General features: G+C 42.1%; 1 protein-coding gene across 3 annotated transcripts; it reads right to left on the bottom strand.

The window, feature by feature from the left end:
• Positions 1-3,005: 3,005 nt before the first annotated feature.
• On the bottom strand, positions 3,006-18,887 carry LOC147882289 (ubiquinone biosynthesis protein (Protein of unknown function, DUF547)). 3 transcript variants are annotated; one of them, XM_087400585.1, is made up of 12 exons: positions 17,317-18,885; positions 16,924-16,988; positions 16,640-16,742; positions 7,610-7,693; positions 7,072-7,188; positions 6,407-6,946; positions 5,138-5,574; positions 4,914-5,013; positions 4,716-4,775; positions 4,535-4,627; positions 4,297-4,416; positions 3,006-4,040 (listed from the first exon to the last, which is right to left on the bottom strand). In XM_087400585.1, exons 1-12 carry the CDS (start codon positions 17,323-17,325, stop codon positions 3,714-3,716), a joined length of 2,055 nt encoding a protein of 684 aa, XP_087256711.1. In that variant the 5' UTR covers positions 17,326-18,885; the 3' UTR covers positions 3,006-3,713. The 3 variants fall into 3 exon arrangements, 2 of the variants coding, with proteins under 2 accessions (XP_087256711.1, XP_087256710.1); XM_087400584.1 differs by having other exon boundaries at positions 17,272-18,884; XR_015543867.1 differs by having other exon boundaries at positions 3,904-4,040; positions 4,551-4,627; positions 17,272-18,887.
• Positions 18,888-20,607: the final 1,720 nt, after the last annotated feature.

The raw sequence follows: 20,607 nt of genomic DNA, 5'->3' as shown, positions 1-20,607 counted from the left end.
ACAAAGTGAAAATGAAAACTCATACAAGCCACAAAGGGCTCACTAAGACCCTTGCTTTGTGCTATGCTAAGCTGAAACTATATAGATCAAAAAATTTCTTAGAGAGAGAAACTCATAAGAAAGTTGCTATCAAGTTTGAGAATATAGTTGATGTACAAGAAATCGAAGAAAATTTTCAGTCATCTCTATCTCCTCCTAATCTCTCAAATGATGGGTTTTGCATGAATCTTGATGTTGGGTTAGAGAAGCTAAGGGAATTTGGAAATACCCAGTTCTTATGCATCTACCAAAATTCCTAGATGTTGTGCATCTTCAACAACACTCATCTTTGTCTGAACCATAAAAGCATTTAACATTGACATTCCAACTAGACCGGTCTTGCTAGTGATACATGATCATTAGAACATTGATCTTGAAACTAGGGACTAAAGAAGGATTAGATTTCATAACCTCATGCTCATTCCCAATTCCTTCCAACCAATTAAGTCCTTCCAACTACACAAGTCTCGTGGCTCGGTTGACCTCCCTATCCTCTCTAGATATTCAATGACTTTGCTAATATCTATATATCCACCATGGGCAAAAATCTTCTCCTATTCATACAACTAGAAATCTTTCCCCTTTAAGATGGAAAAGAAAAAGCACCTTCAAACAATCTTTCAACTATTGTATTCAGTTAATGTTGGATTTCTAGAAGCTTTTTAGCATTCACGATTTTGCATTTCTTTAATTTTGACAAATTGTAGACTAAAGTGGAGGCAATAATTATGTGTAATAAGCCAAGGCAAGCATACAAGACTACCACCATTGTGATAAAGACTCTAAAATGGAAATGTTTTTAGGAAAAGGCTCCACAAGCAAGCTTGCACCAAAAACACATTTTGAAACAAAGAGGAAATGTTACAAATTAGGAGAATCGACATGATCCTCATATTCATGCCTATCAACAAGCATCCTCCTTTCTTATGTATCCTCTTTCTCTCTATCTTTGCCTTATCGGCATGCATCAAGATAAGGATCATGTGTTCCATATGAATACATATACGAGGAGGACAAAAAGGGAGGAAAGAGAGCAAGGCATTAGGAAAGAACGGAACTTATTTTGGGGCCCTCTAAGAAATTCACTATTTACCTATTTTTGTTGCACGCAAATATGGAAAATGCCATAAAATATGAATACTTATTGCAAAAATATCAATCCAATACTCAGGCTTCACATTAAATGCATATATAAGATCTTTGATTTTTTGTGCAGTATAAGTGTCTGCAGCAAGCCAAAACCCCCGAATCGACCCTGGAGACACTGAAAACCGACGTCCGGAGGTTCGAAAAAGAGCAAAAATGCCTAGAACTGGAGATTTGCACAAAAACGCGATTTGGCTAGCTGGACAATTCCAACTAGCTAAATCGCGTTTTTGCGCAAATCCCCTGTTTAGAGCATTGCACAAATCCCCCGTTTCGAGCATTTTTACTCTTTTTCGGACCTCTGAACGTCGGTTTTCAGCGTCTCCAAATTCGATTCGAGGTTTTGGCTTGCTCCAGACGTGCTGGCGATGTCAGAATCATCAAATACTGCGCAGAAATTCATCTTTTGAAGATCACATATGTCAATCATAATAAAAGAAAAAGATTTTGAATGACTTATTTCATATTTTTACATGGTTTTTGGTATTTTTCCAACGTTACATTGGCCCTCTTCTGATTGGTCAAGAGCCTATTTTTCTAAACCTTAAAAGGCTCCAAAATGAGCTCTCTTTTTTCCTAATGGAAGAGATCCGAAGAATGTGACAAAGGAAGGGATGAGGTCTTAAGGTCTATAGGAAATGAGACTCCCTCTTCTCATCTTGAGGGAATATCTTCCTATACATCCACCCGATAGTGGGAAAGTTTAGAACGTTATCGCAATCATCGTATACCCACTGCTCCAAATCACCATGTTGATCAAGAACAACATCACCATCAATCAAATCTAGTATGACCTTTCCAATGGTTAGTCTATTGAAGATGGAGACAATCAATGCATCATGGATGTATAGTAATCTAATCAAGGAACTTGAAATCTAACTTCTACAAGTAGAGAGCCAAATGTTGTATGCATGAAAGAACCATGTCAATGAAAGAGAATGGTTGCTAATTGTATATGCAATAAAGAAGTATAGGTAAAATCTTCTTTCAAACTGTTTTCCTTCTAAGTAACATCTTTAAGTGCTATGACTTTATTGGAGACAAAAAACACCACCGCCAACTACACTAGAATGCATTTTTTGATTGCATGCTAGTGCAATCCCTAACTTCAAGATAAATCCGACCTCGTCAACCATGTTGACAAAAACAAAAATGACACAAGTGAAAGCCCGGCTTTAACATTTATAACTTTTAGGAAACAATTATTGCACTTTCATACCCACATTCAATATAAAATCAACTATGGAGATATTTCTATCTATGATTTATTTATTCTATGATGTTTAAGTAAAAGTATAGAACATGCATTGTTTTGAGCAATTATGGGGATACGTGTTTCTATGTATGCCATGTTACCTAACTTGCTCCCTATTATGATGCACATGTACTTCACAAATTGGAGCCTCGACTTGAAAATTAGAATAAAAATGAGCTCGAAGGAACAACTCCATTTTTCAATCCCAAATAGTAAGTAATCCAATCAATGTCTTAATACTGCATTTCTTAGACTTTAGTTTAAATAGAAATAAGGATGACATTCTTTACATTTGCAAATTCAAGTATGTTTGCATAGTTTAGAGCAATCAAGTGCAGAGATTCATAAAAGGCATTTTGAGAAGAAGAATAACAAAGAGTAACATGTTTGAAACCACCCACTAGTGGGCATTGGGACCCTAAGTAAGGCCTCGTTGATTTAGAATTGTCAATGATGATAGGTAATTGTTCTAATGTAAAGATTAGAATTGAATCAAGTACAGAGCGTGCTCACACGATTTCAAGCATCCATTCTTAACAGTACCAAACGGCTAATTGAAGAAGGCTTGTCACTAGAGAATCATTGGTTCGAAATTGTGACACCCATCACGATGAGATTGGGCCAAACGAGAAAGACCTCAAACGGCTCAAAGGTCTAGTACATACAGCTCAAGCAGAGCATTAGGAAAGTAGAAGGCCAATAAACCATTCCTTTCAGCAATAGAGCCATTCTAGCTCTGAGTGGCCACAGTTTGTGCACAGGAAGTATTTGGCAAATATTTAAGCAGAAAAAGGTGACCGTATAGCATGATATATCCGAAGTACATTTTATCCAGGAGACGCAGAATGCAATCCTGTAATGAACACTTAGCTCTTCAAATTACAATGGAAATCCTTTGACTGTACATGGCCGATCCAAATGCGGGAGCATGCCTTGTTTGTACATCTTAGCTTTAGAATATCATCTGGGCAATAGCTAGAACCACTCTTTCACGCCGTTGGAGGAAAGCTTCAACGCAAGGAGGAGCTTCCACAGTCCACCCTTGTAAATCATTTGAAGATGGCATACTTCTATACAATGCTATGGGCGGTAACTGATGCATTCCAGTATCGATAGGGTCGGTAATACAAATCTTCGAATCGATGGGAATGGCTAAAATATTGAGCTCTGGATAACGTGGTCTTCGTGAACACACAGGCCATTGGGAATTCAAATGATTGGCTTTCTTGAGGTTGGGTGATTGAATCCTGGCATGTAGTTTTGGTGGGCAGGGTTATCGACTTGCACATCCGCCTTTCGCCAACAAGAAGAGGTATCGGAAGCGGAAATCGAAGGGTATGACTGCAAAACTTTTGGAATTGAGGAATTTATGCTGCCGATGCTTCACGCAGTTCCTAATCAGACTTGCTTGTGGACAAGGTAGGAACTGACATATCCAGTCCAATATTGCACTTTCTTCGATTAGGCCGCACAAAAAATCGTGTAGCAACTTGGGCACAAGCAGCTTCCCCTTTGCACTGATGCCCACTGATGCGCGGACGTAATCTTGGAGCGCAATTTGTAATTCCTCGTGAACATTTTCGGCCGTGTACACTCGCACCTGCATGCTAAAAGTGATCTATTAAGATACTAGCCTTGCCGCCGCTTAATATCCTAAGCGAATGAGAAAAGCTCCTAAGCGCTTATTAGCGCTTTCTCACAATTCGATCTTACCGCAGGAGATGCAGTTGCTCGCAAACTTGAACTAAATTAACTAAGATCTTGGCCTTGCCGCCGCTTAATATCCTACGTGAATGATAAAAGCTCCTAAGCGAATTAAAACAGCTTACCAGAGCATTCTTACAATTAGATCTTACCGCAGGAGATGAAGTTGCTCCAAAACTTAAACTAAAGGTAACCAGTGGCTCGACCCGGTCAATTGCAAACATGCTAACCTCCTCCCTGAGCTTCAGCTTTTGATGCGCCAGCAACGACGCCTGCAAATTAGGCTCCAACATTCATGATGGATGCTTTAATTTCCTTCCGGTGTCAACATGAGGAGATGCTGTTTATCTGTTAGTATTCAATGTTGAGACAGGTATTTTACGGACTCACAATTTGAGGTCTATACCATGGCGCTTTCCCCTTCAGTAAAAGGTGTTCAATAATGACTGCGTTGAATGAGTGCCCACCAACAGTGTAAGCAGCCTGCACAGTAGCAATGAATTAATGCATGTGATACTTTACGAAGCAAAAGGCCTTTCAGAGAATGATGTCCTTAAAAAACCAAACAAACCTTTTGCATCAAGGAGAAAAATTTGAAGTCGTCCTTCGGTACTCCATACGCAAGGTAAGCCTAAAGTAATGCTTTCGGTATGTCAGTAAATTTGCAAAAGCTTTTGATAAATATATTGCATATTAATCCAGGTTCTTGTCTGTAAAAAAAAGGGGAACCTAGGTCATTCAGAGTTTTACAAGCGTGAAGAAATTGTACATGCATCATCAAGGCATTGTAGACATTGATCCAGAAGGCCAATTTCTCCTCATGTATCATGCTACTTGGGTCAATTCTCGATAATTGCTCAACTAAGGACCTGCAAACAAACAATGGAGTACAGGAGGAAAAAATTAGCTTAGCAGGAACGTGAAAAGCTCTACAACATCTCTCCAGTCAACATTGAAAGTAAAACAAGTGCATCAGAAAGGGGAAAGCCTTACCTGAACATCCGAAGGGCTTCAGCAGCATACTCCAGTTGTTCTTTCCCAACGCACATCTCAGAGACTTCAATGGCTGCGCTGTAACTGCCAATATCTGCCCAAGGAAGCTTCTCTGGTGTTCTATATGGACCAAAAGGCTTCTCAGCTAGTGGACTTTTTGTAGATGACCAAAAGGATGATTCAGAGAGAGAGGAAAGAGAAGAAGATGTAAGATGTTCATATGGTGAAGTTGGAGACGGAATTATTTTGGTTGAAGAGGAACTTAGAGTATCTGCAGTATCTGCTAGGTGCCGATAGATGCTGATCATACAGTGTACCATTTCTTCTGACAGTCTATTGGGCTGCTGCCACGAATTTCTGATGTCCAAGTCTCTCAAATGGCCTGTCATCTCCCCATGCAACTTTGAGTTGGGTGAAGCAGAGTGCTTACATTTCATCTGCAGAAGCAAATTCACAATTGATCTCTCTCTCTCTCTCTCTCTCTCTCTGCCCTAAAGGGAAAAGTTGAAGATGCAATGCAAGTTGCAACGAAGGTTCCTAGAAACATGTTACAACTGACAAGGGAAGAATTACTTTAGTCCTACCACCAAGCCATATACATTCAAAATGATCAGTCAGACTTGACTATACACTGACACTTAACGAATATTCGTTAGCTTTCTCTACAGAGCAAGCAAAACATGACACTTGGCACCCATTTTTTGAATGTCATTGCCTTTAGGCAGATACCTAATAAACAGCAGGCTTTGGGGAAGAAAGGGGCGGATGGTGGGTTCCTGTGAGTATCAGAAGCAGACAACAGACAAGTAACCCTTATTCCAGAGTTTCCTCGGTAAAGGATGTGCACTGACAACCATTGAATTTTTCAAATTCAGAGCGAGAGTGAGGCCATGGGTGCACTTCTTGAATTGCTCCTCCAACCAAATCCGTACTTCAGATTTATATCACTCACTGTGCAACACACTAAGACAATGCATTTTTTTAGAATTTTGCAGTGACGGCACCTAGTATTTTATTATCTCAATCTCTTGCTAACGTCAGCTGTGCCCTTTTAAAGAATAGAAAATGAAAAGAAATTTTGGGTTGCATAGGCCATGTTTGGTCCCCATGGACCCTAAAAGAGAGAAAATTTTAATTGACCTTTCCACTCCTCATTTGGCCCATTGACTTTTATTATGCATTTTTTTGTATCATAAACCCATTGGATCTTCATAGTTGTCAACAGTTACATTCCTTCTTTCTATCTTTTGAAAATGGCACATTGCAAACCTTTTCTGGAGAGAGAAGACCTGGCGACTTCCATGAATGTTTGCAACCCAGCTTTGTACTTTGGACAAGACAATTGTTTTGTGAGCCACTTTCATCATCTGAGTAGAGATTCTGTTGTGATGCCTGGTTGCTGGGACTTGTTAGGAATCTCACAGGCGTATTATTGTAACTGCTTGTAGAAGCACCACCGTATGACGAGGGAAAATGAGCACAAATTCTAGGACTAGAAGGTTCTGTCAAAATAGTGGCACAAGGATGTTGTATAGAGCAGCGAGCATTTGCAGACCAGTTGTAGCTTCTTCCAGAATTAGAACTTGGTGACCTTGTTCCTTCTTTTGTTTGATTTCGATAAGAGCTTGGTGACTCCGTTATTTGAGTTGCTTGGTCTTGGTCCTGCACTGAAAACTTCAAGAATCTATGTTCTGCTTTCATTCGTTCTCCTTGCTCAAAGCCTAATTGCAAATTTAAGGCAGCCGTCTGCTCTTCGAGGTTTGAAACAGTCATTTCCAACATGGCAATATCTGCAAGCAGTTCCTGTGTCTGGAAAACGCTTCAATGTTGTTAGAGAATATGTGAGTTTTCCAGCTACAATAATGCAGCAGATTGACGTCATTAATTCACCAAAGTCATCAATAATCACAGTTGCATATGGCCAAGGAACATACATTTGTTGGTAGATGTCCTGGGGAATTTGGAAGAGTCCCAGCAGCATGATCAGATGCATGTTCTAATGCATAATGCAGGTCAACCTCGTGCTGAAGCTGTTTTTGTAACTGGAAGACCTGCACAAATTAGTCAGACGTAGTCAGGCGTTTCAAATTAATTAAAAAAACCATTTTGCATTTTGTGAATGGCCTTTGTAATATACAGACCACCAACAAAGGCTACAGTATGTGCTAAAGAGACAACAACACATCACATACATTTATGTGCCCACTTTTTCAGTGTTAATTTTCACACAGCAGCTTGCTTCTTTCAACAGGAAACTGTATATGTACATGTACATTTTACACACTTTTTTTTGTGACATCTATGTGCTATTGTATTATAAAAAGCATTCCTCAAGGAGAGGAGATGCTGTTACAAAATCAGAAAATATATTTTACAGACTTTTTTCTTGGAGGGTGGAATCCACACACACACCCACACCAAAAAAAAGCAACCACCATAAAAGCTCTGGCAGGAACAAGATGCGGCACATACATCTTTCTCAAGTCGAGAGCGTTGTAATTTAAGGGTTGCACTTCTGCTGCATTCATAAGAGTCATGGCCACCAACCAATGCATCCTGATGCATGGGAAAGACAAGAATATATAAGACGCCACTAATCTCTCTCTCTCTCTCTCTCTCTCTCTCTCTCTCTCTCACAACAAGGGAGCTTGTCAGATTTTCTACAAGAGAGAAGTATGAAACCACTTGATCCCAGTTTCTGTAGATTCTCAAGTTCAGACAAGAAAGGGATTAAGTTTTTGCCAAGCAAACCACAGAAAAGGATGGAAAAAAGTCAGATGGCTCCTTCTTACATATACAATCCCTAGAGTATGCCAATGCTTATTGACCGGTTTCTGTTATAAAACAAGGATATCCGTGGGACTCGAGAATTCAAAATGCCAGAATCAATAATTACATTGGGTCCCTGTCTCAAAATGAAAAGAAAGAGAGGTCCCTTTGGTGAATTGATCTGGTTTTTGAGTCCCATAGACAATATTGGTCTCCACAAGCAATGAAAAGGAATTATTGTCATCTCTATCTATCTATCTACCTAACCATCCATCTATCTTTTGCAAGCATTTGCATGCATGTAATTCAAACCAATCTGTGTGTGTGCGAGCACGTGTGCCCACAAATTTGCATATGTGCATATAGATAGAGAGAGAGAGTAATAGATAGACCAATGGATGGATGGGTATATATTTGCATAGAGATAGAGAGATTAATATATACACTTTTGGATGGATGGGTAGGTTGGTAGGTAGAAAGAGATGACTTCGCAGCTTTAGCGGTCATAAGAATATGACATCATATAATTTTTGTCGAAGTTGTGACACGTTGATATTCCATTAATTATTTCTGATTGCCCTATCAACTACTTTCTCTAAGCTTGTTTACTGAAAGCTGGTCTGGAAGAGATTAAAATGAAATACTTACATCTTCATATACAATTTCATCTTAGAAGAACATAATGTGGACCAATTTGTTATGTAAATGTTGTCCTTAATTGCCAGCTCCAAAATGCACCAAATGAGCGAGGGAACAGCTCCAACTCCTTTGGGATGAGGAGCAAATTCACTTCATGGTAGAGGTACAAGAAAGGAAATTTGGGCCCAAAATCCATAGTGGCTTCAGAGTCCAAACACCACCACGAGCTGCTTGTTTACAAGTAGTGAGGTGCTTAAGGCCCTCAAGGCCCTTCCAATGAAGGAATGCCCAATTGAGTCTGGCCTTTTCTTCTCGGATGTAGTACTCTAGTTCACCTGGCCTACCAAGAGATCTTTGACTTTGGACTGATGCCACTGCCCTTTCTTGTGGATGGGCCCCAAGGAAGGTGATAAAGCATACATCAAGTAGTGATAGCCAATTACCCTTCTAGAAACCACCTATAAGACCTTAGCCAAAATCTTGGGCTTGGTTTGCGGCCCTTTTTTACTGACATGATGAGAGGCTGTAGACCAAGCTTGTCAAGAGTCTCAACCTATCACAATCCTTACTCATGCTTTTGGAGAAGGTTTACAACAATGTGGACTAGAATTTCTTCGAGGGCATGACGAGGACTCGGTATCTCACCTCAATGGATCAAAGGAGTTGCTGCCCTTTATGCAAGTAGCTCTAGGCAAATGTTGATACTAGATCAAATAGGGAGGCCTCTTTCCAACGATCAATCTAATAAGGAGTGCCCATTGGTGTCTTTTTTGTTCCTCTTTGTTGTGAGGGCCTTTGAACTACTTTCTTATATCTTAGGAGGTGGGGCTGATACCTAATAATTTTGTAGTTAGAGAGGATTTGCCTGAGAGAATATTTGGCCTTGGGGGCCAAGGTCGAATGTTCAAGATGACGGTTTGACATTGGTTGCTATTGGTGCTATTCTTGTAGAGGAAACTACCTTAGCTCAAACCCGTGCTATTGATACACAAGCAATCAATCTTGCTCAAGGTAATAGTTCATAGGAGCAATCAATCAAGGATAATCTAGACCCTATGATCAAGGTTCCCAAGGAATTGGCCAATGAAATTAGGGTTGTCAACCTTAAATTGAACCATGGCTAGACTCTCGAGGAAATGAGTTGGGACCGTACTTGCCCTGCAACTGAGACAAGAACAATAGGGGACCAAGAGACAACACAAAGTATACAACAATCTTTGCTCAAGATCGTTGCACAGATAAGGCAAATCTAAGGAGTATTCACATGGGGGATGATTGCCTAGCTAATAGGGAACACATCCTCCCCATAGAGACCATCTACTCTTGCCCACTTGGTGGACCAAGAGAATCAAGATACTACTTTACTTTACCGACAGTGGCCTAAGAGCTCTCCAAAGGAGATGAATAACGCCTCACTGCCTGGAACATTTGGGTAGGACAATGCAACCTTGTGATGGGAGACCACAGGTCCATCCTATTGCCACCCTTGGTTAGATATTATCTATACACCTTCTGCACCACTTCTGCTCATAAGAAAAACATCCCTCCAGTAGAAGCTATAGTTTTGGAGCGATTCATGCCAAAGATCTAACGAATACAAAATATTGCCTCGTGACTTGAGGGCAGTACATACAACATATTAATAAAAGCTTCAAATTCAAAAAAAGGTTCAAACTTCAAAATCAAGGTAGTGACATTCGACAAAGGTTTATTCTTTACAAGTTCAAAGGGGAAGCCAGCTCAACCAATGAGCTTAAGGAATAGATGAGAGAATTTTCATCGTACCCCAAAGGGGATGAATCTGAGGACTCACCATGGAACTCAACAAAGTAAAAGAAACTAGGAAGGAGGGTAAGTGGGCTGTCTACAGAGATGGGAAGCACTTCTCATCTATGCCTAAAACTTTTAGTCTTTAATTGATGTAATGATAGCCATATTATGTTTGCAATAGAAGTGCTTTCATATGGAGATGGTTCATGCACTCTTATGGAGATGCAACATGCACTTACATTTTGGGGATTTAAAGTAAGAGCTACTCATCGGTCCCATAGACCTTTTGTTGGTCAAAGGATGTTTATAGAGCTCTCTTCCTATCTTTCTCTCTCAGAAAGGCACAATTGACAAAAAGCCATCACACTCCACGTGAAGCATTTAGTATGTCATGCACAAGCACCAACAAAGTATGAGGTGCAAAAGGGATTGTAAATTTAATTGAGATCCCACAGCTCTGTTTGGTCTCAAAGAACAATAAAAGGTCTCTCTCTCTCTCTCTCTCTCTCTCTCTCTCTCTCTCTCTCCATACAACCCGTCGTACCAGCACCATACATCTCCTGTACTTTCTCTATACAAGCGTTTTCTCCTACACCCGAAGCTAGGCTGAGCCCTTGGCCTAGGGGTTACATATAGTCAAAGGGCAAGACAAATTTGCACAGGTCATTTTTTATGGAGTTCCCCGAGACAAAGCTGTTCCCCTCGACTCCATCCAGCAAGAAGCCATCCTATGCTGATATGGCTTCAACACCCTCCCCCTATGCCTTAACATACCACAGATTTCAAAGCCAAGGAGACCCACACGAGAAGATTTATTTCTTACAACAAGAACTCAAGGATGCAAAGTTTCAAATTGCTGCTCTGGAGAAGGCAATTTCAGAAATAAAGAGCAATGGCAAACAAGAGGTAATCCAAGAAGTTTTACAGCAATGTAGTATTGCATCACCTGCACCACAGCTTGTGACTAAGGTACAAGAAATTGTCACTAAGCTCAAATCTATAGGACAAGAAAGTACAGCAATAATGCATAACAATATTGACAAATGTGATGTTTATGGACAGGTACAAGAGCAGGGAACCATAGCGAGAAACAAGAAGATCTTACGCATTGGAGGATTGCAAGAGAATTGCTAATTGTTTTGATGAGGAAGGTGAATACACTGAGCAAGAGAAGTATACCCAACTCAAGAAGGCGGTATCAAATCGAATCGGATGAGAAGGACATAGGCCTTATCCCCGAGAAAGGGAATCAAATACAGGTCTACTTCAAAGAAAAGATTTCAAGAACCAAGATTCTCAAACAAACCAACAAACTGAAGGTCTGAAGAGCTCACTCAGACTCAGCTCAAACAAAAAGGAAATGAACTTACCAAAGTGAAGGCTAAGCACGCAAAGAGGGCAAATGGGCAGTTATCGAGATGGGCAAGCACTCATTCAAGACTTCAAACCTAAACCCAAAGACTCTCTGTCTTAAACTGATGTTATTCAGACCGATTTCAGGGTAGTAATTGGAATGCTATAATAATTTCGAGCTGAGATGCCATGTGCACCGCCGACTCTCTGGTCTATCCAGATGTTGTAAGTTATTTTGACATTTTGCACTTTGTCCCATAGGCCCGTGAGACCTCTCGAGGACGTTAATATGACTCTTTATTTCTTACTCTCTCTCTCTCTCTCACACAAGCTAAGGCATGAATATATGGTGCAAACCAGATCCCCAGTAAGATGTTTTAGTACCAAGTCGAGGACCATGGGATATCAATATCAACTCTGTTTAGCCATTAAACCTGTCTCTGCATTGCTAGGAACGAATGGAAGTAGCAATCTTGTGTTTTACCTCCTGTTGAGAGGTCTTGGCCTCTAATAAATTCTCCAGTCGAAAAACTTTTGGTAAAGAATTGAATGCCTTGTGCTTTCTTAGCAGTTGCTGTTGAGCAGAACTGCACACAGAGGAAAAGTATCAAGCACATCATAACCTTACCAAAATTCATATGTTTTAACCTCATTACCACCATCACAAACCTACCTCTTTCTCCGTATAGGCATGGCGCAATCCTCCACGCAGGTTGCTGTACCCTCGGCCCTTTTTTCCCCTACAGTCTCCTGCCCCCTTGTCCCCTCAAAACGGGGGCTCACAAGTGGGCCAGTGACTTTTCTAACATCCTACTCATGCATTTAGAGAAGATTTACGACAATGTGGACTAGAATTTCTTGGAGGGGACTCGGTATCTCACCTCAATGGATCAAAGGAATTGCTGCCCTTTATGCAAGCAGCTCTAGGCAAATGTTGATACTAGATCAAATAGGGAGGCGTCTTTCCCACGATCAGTCTAATAAGGGGTGCCCATTGGCCTCTTTTTTGTTCCTCTTTGTTGCGAAGGCCTTTGAGCTACTCTCTTATATCTTGGGAGGTAGGACTGATACCTAATGATTTTGTAGTTAGAGAGGATTTGCCTGAGAGAGTGGCCTTGGGGGCCAAGGTTAACTTGAATAACTCGGTAGGTTTTCACATTGTGATAGATGGCTATCTCAATTGGGGGGAGGCTAAATGGATCTAATCAATCAATAGGTTTCATTTTCATCTCTCTTGCACATCCAAGTATATGATAACCCGAAGACTAGCCTACTTAGTACTTCAATACCTACTTGGGAGATCTTGGTTGTAAACAGCTTTGCTTCAACTCCTCACCCTTGAAAAGATACTATCCTAAAACAGATCATATGATTAGATGACCATGTGTTCAATCTTTTTATTTTTTCCAATCCACACGCACATTCATGCTCCCATGCTTCCCAATAACCAAAGTCCTAAGTCTACAACATGATGCTTACCTCAACGTATGCCCAAAAGTGAAGTCACCAAACAAATTGCAAATGTGTATGGTTGGTTAGAGCTCAAAAATCGAAGCATATTCTTTTTGCAATGATTTCATTAGAGATTTCCACCCAAAGTTAGAGATGTTTTAAAAATTGTCATAGCATATGCATATGAGGGGTCTATAATAGTAAGAAATGGTGATCTAAGGGAGTGAAAAAGTAATGCAGTTGTGGGTGGTAAGAAGCAAGTTGGATGGTAGCAATAAGGCGAGCCTAGACCAAGAACCAAGAAGGGATAATAGAATGGGGAAAGGAAGCGTGGGAAAGTTGGGGACATGGAGCAAGAACTCAACCTCATCCAATCATAAGCGCCATAAATTACTACATTCGTATATGCAAAGGAATCTAGCACTAGGAGTAATGTTCAAGATGACGGTTTGATATTGGTTGCTATTGGTGCTATTCTTGCAGAGGAAACTACATTAGTTCAAATCCATGCTATTGATACACAAGCAATCAATCTTGCTCAAGCTAATAGTTCATAGGAGCAATCAATCAAGGATTATCTAGACCCTACGATCAAGGTTCCCAAGGAATTTGCCAATGAAATTAGGGTTGCCAATTCTTAAATTGAACCATGGCTAGAGTCTGGAGGAAATGAGTTGGGACCGTACTTGCCCTGCAACGAGACAAGTTCAACAGGGGACCAAGAGACAACAAAGCAACCAAGATTCTACTTCAGCACCTCAAACTCTTTGTATTCAATACAATATACTTTTCTCTAGAAAGTCATCTAATATGAATATGAGATTGTGAGGGGAAGACGAAATTAATGTCCACCGATGATTAAGATCGGATACAAAGCATAAAGCTGAACCTTAAGGATTCTTGGCATTTGCTAAGAAAGACTACACATTATCCAAGGATTCAGCTCATAAAGAAAACATCCCTCTAGTATTTGTCTACCCTTCATGAAGTTTCCGATTCAAATGGGAAACCTCCAAAGCACAAAGCTGATCCTTGGGGATTCATGTCATTGGAGAGAGTTCAAGAGTTCCAGTGATTCCGCTCATTAGAAAAACATCCCTCCACTAGAAGCTATAGTTTTGAAGCAAGTTGCCTCGTGACCTGAGGGCAACACATACAACATATCAATAAATCTTCAAACTCAAAAGTAGGTTCAAACTTCAAAATCAAGGTAGTGATATTCGAGAAAGGTTTGTTCTTTACAAGTAGAAAGGGGAAGCCGGCTCACCCAATGAGCTTGAGGAATAGATGAGAGAATTTTCATTGTACCCAAAAGGGGATGAAGGAAAGATTCAATTTGTTGTACAACATCTAAGGAGCTCACCATGGAACTCAACAAAGTAAAAGAAACTAGGAAGGAGGGTAAGTGGGCTGTTTACAGAGATGGGAAGAACTTATCATCTATGCCTAAAACTTTCAGTCTTTAACTGATGTAATGATAGCCAAATGCTTTTATGATAATGTGGAGATGGTTCATGCACTCTTATGGAGGTGCAACATGCACTTACATTTTGGGGATTTAATGTAAGAGCTACTCATCGGTCCCCATAGACCTTTTGTTCTTCCAAGGATGTTAATACTAAATAGAGCTCTCTTCTTGTCTCTCTCGAAAAGGCGCAATTGACAAAAAGCCATCAAACTCCACATGAAGCATCTAGTATGTCATGCACAAGCACCAACAGAAGTATGAGGTGCAAGAGAAATTGTAAATTTAATTGAGATCCCACAGACTCTTTGGTCTTAAAAAAACAGTAAAAGGTCTCTCTCTCTCTCTCTCTCTCTCTTTCTCTCTCTCCGTCCAACCCGTTGTACCAGCATCGTACATCTCCCGTACTTTCTCCGTACAAGCGTTTGCTCCTAAACCCCAAGCTAGGCTGAGCGCTAGGCCTAGCCCTAGGGGTTAGATATAGTCAAAGGGCAAGACAGATTTGCGTAGGTCATTTTTTATGGAGTTCCCCAAGACAAAGCTGTTCCCCTCGACTCCATCCAACAAGAAGCCATCCTATGCTGATATGGCTTCAACACCCTCCCCCTATGCCTTAAGATACCGCAGATTTCAAAGCCACAGAGACCCACATGAGAAGATTTATTTCTTACAACAAGAACTCAAGGATGCAAAGCTTCAAATTGCGTCTCTGAAGAAGGCAATTTCAGAAATAAAGAGCAATGGCAAACAAGAGGTAATCCAAGAAGTTTTACAACAATGTAGTATTGCAGCTCCTACACCACAGCTCGTGACTAAGGTACAAGAAATTGTCACTACTCAACTCAAATCTATAGGACAAGAAATTACAGCAACAATGAATAACAAGATTGACAAATGTGATGTTTATGGAGATGTACAAGAGCAGGGAGCCATAGCAAGAAACAAGAAGAGCTTGCACATTGGGGGATTGCAAGACAATTGCATTAATTGTTTTGATGAGGAAGGTGAATACACCAAGGAAGAGAAGAATACCAACTCAAGAAGGCGGTATCAAATCAAATGGGATGGGAAGAACATAGGCCTTATCACCCGGAAAGGCCTCCAACCCAGCTCAAACAAAAAGCTAATTAACTTACCAAAGACAAGGAAGCACACAAAGAGGGCAAATGGGCAATTTATCGAGATGGGTAGGCACTCATTTGAGACTTCAAACCTAAACCCAAAGACTCTTAACCTTAAACTCATGTTATTCAAACCGATTTTAGGGTAGTATTTGGAATGTAGTAGTTATGCTATAACAATTTCGAGCTGAGATGCCATGTGCACCGCTCGATTCTTTGGTCTATCCAGATGTTGTAAGTCATTTTGACATTTTGCACTTTGTCCCATAGGCCCATGAGGCCTCCCAAGGTCGTTAATATGACCATAGTGGTGTGATTTTGGACCGAGCCATCGCCATATCCAGGTCACAGAGGCCCAGGCCCCCAAGACCCCGTGCCCGGCACCCATATCTTCATCGGATCCGTGCTATCATTGCCAAACACCGGAAACGTGTGGCACCGAGTTATGAGATCCTAGAGCTGCCCATGATTGGGATTTTTGACATAAGAAGAGTGCAACCTTTTTATTGATTAGCTTTCTGCCTATGCTGATCAATTGGTACTTTTAGTAAATACTTGCTTGGTATTTCATTAGTTTTGGGTCACTTGCAGTCCCTCTGACTGTAAGTACCTTTAGTAGTTCTCAGCCTTCAGCTTATTTATTTTGTTGTTCTCTTTGATGAGATAACACTAGCAGATGTATCAACTGTTTTAGTCTCATAGGCCGTTTGGCCTTTTAGAGACGTTAATATATATCTATCTATCTGTCTCTCTCTCTCTCTCTCTCACACACACACAAGCTAAGGCATGAATATATGGTGCAAACCAGATCCTCCGTAAGACGTTTTAGTACCAACTCAAGGGCCATGGGATATCAATATCAACTCTGTTTAGCCATTAAACCTGTCTCTGCATGTGCTAGGAACGCATCGAAGTAGCAATCTTGTGTTTTACCTCCTGTTGAGAGGTCTTGGCCTCTAATAAATTCTCCAGTCGAAAGATTTTTGGTAGGGAATTGAATGCCTTGTGCTTTCTTAGCAGTTGCTCTTGAGCAGAACTGCACACAGAGGAAAAGTATCAAGCACATCAAAACCTTACCAAGATTCATATGTTTTAACCTCATCACCACCATCACAAACCTAGCCACTGCTCACCCAAGAGCCTCTTTCTGATCTTGAGTTAAGGCTTGGCATGCTACTACTGCTGACGTATGGATATCTTTTTCACGAAGACAGTACCTTTTGCTTAATAGATGAACAGTAACGGTGGAATGGTCATGAGCTTCGTCTCGGTGGCAGAACATCTGCAAAGATCGGACTAAAACGTTTCAGTAACCAAATGCGAAGGCCACAAAATTTGTTCTCTGAAGATATATTCTCTATTGCACAGGAACGTCTTCCTTTGACAAAAAAATTTGAAACCGCACGCCCTTCATCCAGACGCTACAGATGGAAGAAATATTAAGAACTGTATTGCCCCCAACAAAGTTTCTAAAACGGAACGTTCTCTTGTCTCCAAAGAGACGTAGAAGCCCTCGAAGGGGATGACTCAGTGGTTAGTTTAAAGGTAAGGCAACAGTATAGTACCTCCTTGTCAAAGGGAGAGTGTATAGGCAACTCGGATGGAAAAACCTTCCGCATCACTTGATGGCCCTCTTCTGCCTTGTCGACGTTGATCTCCTCCCAAACATTTGCCAGAAAAACATTGCCTTTCGTCCACCTTCTTGAAACGAGTAGAATGGGAATATCAAGGCTAACATGTTAGCCGTTTCTCCCTCACGCGACTCACAGCCTCCAATGAGTGAAAAGCCATAAAAGGGAATTTTTCCCAAGTCATATCACTTCCGTTACTATGTTCCCATCTCCTTCGCTGTCTGCCACTTTGCAATCCCAAGCATTTCTGACAAACAAAAGGGCAAAACAAATCGCTACCAGCAAACTAGACTTGGATTCTGTATTCTACGCCAATGTGCATGGGAAGAGGTCGGCTTTTCGAGCGAGAAAGGACGAGCAGCTTTGCGGCGATCGTGATGCGCACCGAGTGTTCGAAGTGCAGTGGCAATAAACAATTCCTGAGCACTTGAAGTGCGGAAACCCGTTTTCCGATCGGATGAAACGACCAATCCGTGAGCTATAATGCAATGTAGTTGACCATAGTCGTAGCACGGGGCAGGGCCAATGTGGGCCTTGAGCTACAGGAGATCGTAGATCAAAGGAGCTCCACGGAGAATAAAAAGTGGTAGCAGGAGCAATCCTCCACGAGAAGCAAGGTATTGAAATGATACGCTGGAGCCCAATGGATCGATCGCCCATGAGCCGAATGATAAATCCACAAGGAAAACACCGAGGGAAGGGATGTGGCAGCCCGCCAACACATTAGCGTTGGCAGCGACAGGCACTTTGCGGATCAGTGACGGCAAAACTGCACTCAAAGCACTGTGCAAAAAGGCTCGTGCGAGGTGTTAGAAAAAGGAAGGCAGCGGGTCAAACTACAAGACAATGGCAAAACCACTAGCAGCGGAAGAGCTGGTGGTCAATTGTGGGAGTTTGGGGGCCTACGAATCACCACAGATACCGCTGCGTCTTCGTCTTCTTCTTCCTCATGGTGTAGCTAGAGATGCTGAAGCTGGGAGTCAAAAAGGTGCAGGAAATATTTGCGAGCGTGTGTGCGAGAGAGAGAGAGAGAGAGAGAGAGAGAGAGAGAGAGGAAGGGATATGAAGAAGAAGAGTCAGATTAGTCTTTGATCTGTCTGAGAACATGGGCCGCCATGCTCAGCTTTTTGGGTTGTGCTTTAGTCAGGGTGGGTGCACTGTAAAGCTAGCGATGCTTGGCTGCCTTCACGATGGGGAGGGAGCCTCAGGATCTTGGGCTGCTGCAGGAGCAGGGGTCCGACAGGTGCGACCTGCAATTGGCGCGGCTTTTGTGGAGCTGGGAAAAGACACGAGGGGATGCGTGGGGAGTTGGATGAGGGGGGAGAGGACAGGCAGGATACTGTGCATGCAAGGTGAGTTGTGCATGGAGGTGGTAAAGAAGGACGTGCGTGGAATGGAGAGAGGCATTGATGATGCGAAAGCGAGGGGAGGGTGGGAACTGGGAAGAGCAAGAGGAAGAATGCAGAGGAAGGTAAACCGACAATGAAGAGGAAAGGAGCGAGCTTGAGCTGTGGGAGGAGCTGAGATTTCAAGCTATGGCTATGGCGGACTGTGAATTGTGAGGGGCTTGTAGCTATGGGTGAGTGAGTTGCATGAGTGTGTGTAATTGATTAGACATCTGTTGATAGCTCAAAACTTGGAACGTACTCGAAGGTGGCAGCACAGAAGAGGTGTCCTATAACCCTCTTCATTCATTCAGCTACTGAGAGTAGTTGAGGTTTTGTACAGCTCCAGGGTCGATAGCTCGATTTGGGTCCTTACTACTTGGAAAGGACGCAGCTGCGTGTCTCCCAAGTCAGAGTCACGGAGCTTTTGAGGTAGTAGTAGTAGTAGTAGGAGGATCGAGAGCAAAGAGATCGATCTGTTACACTTTTGAGGTAGTAGTAGTAGTAGTAGGATCGAGACAAGAGAGAGATCGAGAGCAGAGAGATCGATCTGTTACAGTGCAGTATGACACTGCAGTATGAAAAATGCAGAGCCTTAAACAAGAGCACTTTCTTCGTGGCCGATGAAAACGAGACTTTGGATCATGACCCTTCCCCAGGATTTCCTCCCAAAGTGCTGCTCATCACTAATCTTTCCTGCTTCTGAGTCCTCATCATCTTCTCCTCTTCTCCTCCGCCTTCTTCATGCCCTCTCCCATCCCCAACACACCCCATCCTCATCGCCCTCTCTGCCCCCCCTCTCCCTTGCTTTCTCTTCTCACCCTCCCTCCCCGCTCTCTTGGACCCTTTTCAAATTTCGGTCGCCTCCAGCCTGCCACTCCCCTCCCTCCCTCCTCATGCTGCCCTTCCCCGAGACACATGTGTTTGGCCTTCTCGCCGCCCTTGAGACCTGCGGATTCGCATGCCATGCACGAAATTCATTGCGATTCCCCGGGAATCCAAACATCCCCTCATAGCCATGCTGTCATCCCTTCTTTCCTACTTGTAGCCTCATTATACCGCAATATCGCCACTCATCGCTTGAAAGTTGATTGCCTTTTACGGCACCCATTTGCCCATATCCTCTCTTGATTGCATCATCCATGTCAATCCCATGATCCTTTCTACGCCCTTGCTTCGAGGATCTTTGCGATTCATCACTGTTTATGCTCATCCAGAGGCCATGCAGCCATCAGCCATTGCTGATGCTACCTCATCCGTCTAATTGGTCGTTCTCTACTTCCCCTTAGCTTTTTCCGCCTTCTAAGAGGACATATAATATTTAACCTTGCACAGCGCCCTAAAGCCGCTGCACCGGTTCAAACTTCTTTCTTTTCGGTTCCCAACTTTCGTAACAGAAGTTCCGGAGCAACAGACGGGAAAAACAATTCCCGAATTGTATCCGTTACTGCTCAGACATCGCCCAAGCGCAGCGGCTCAGCCATCGTCGATTCTCTGTCCCTAACTATAACGAGGCAATCGTACCCTCAAGATGCCATCTTAGCACAAAATGAGTCGCATTGCCAGACTTGGGGGACCAGGAACACTGTACTGAAAACCTTGGTCTTCGCAAATCAGCATTGATCCTGTTCTTTTGTTTTCTGACCAAAGAGCTTCCTTTGCAGGTTCAACTTTCGGTATTTACAAAGCTGATGGACCTGACTGCTTCCACCACGACTGTCGTCTGCGGACTCGTGATCGTGAAGAACAGCAAACGAATAGAATGCTCCGTCGCGTTGCCGTGTACACAGGAACGTCCTTTCTGAAAGCGTGTTCCTTGAATGCTTTGAACTTTCTTTTTGAGAGGCAGAGGACCCATTTCCCTTGTGCATTATTAACAAAATGC

The sequence above is a fragment of the Dipteris shenzhenensis genome, chromosome 29 (genome assembly GCF_047967505.1).
Source record: "Dipteris shenzhenensis isolate YYH24624 ecotype China chromosome 29, Dip_SZ_1.0, whole genome shotgun sequence".
Classification (NCBI taxonomy): Eukaryota; Viridiplantae; Streptophyta; class Polypodiopsida; order Gleicheniales; family Dipteridaceae; genus Dipteris; species Dipteris shenzhenensis.
This window is presented reverse-complemented; position numbering and strand designations above follow the sequence as displayed.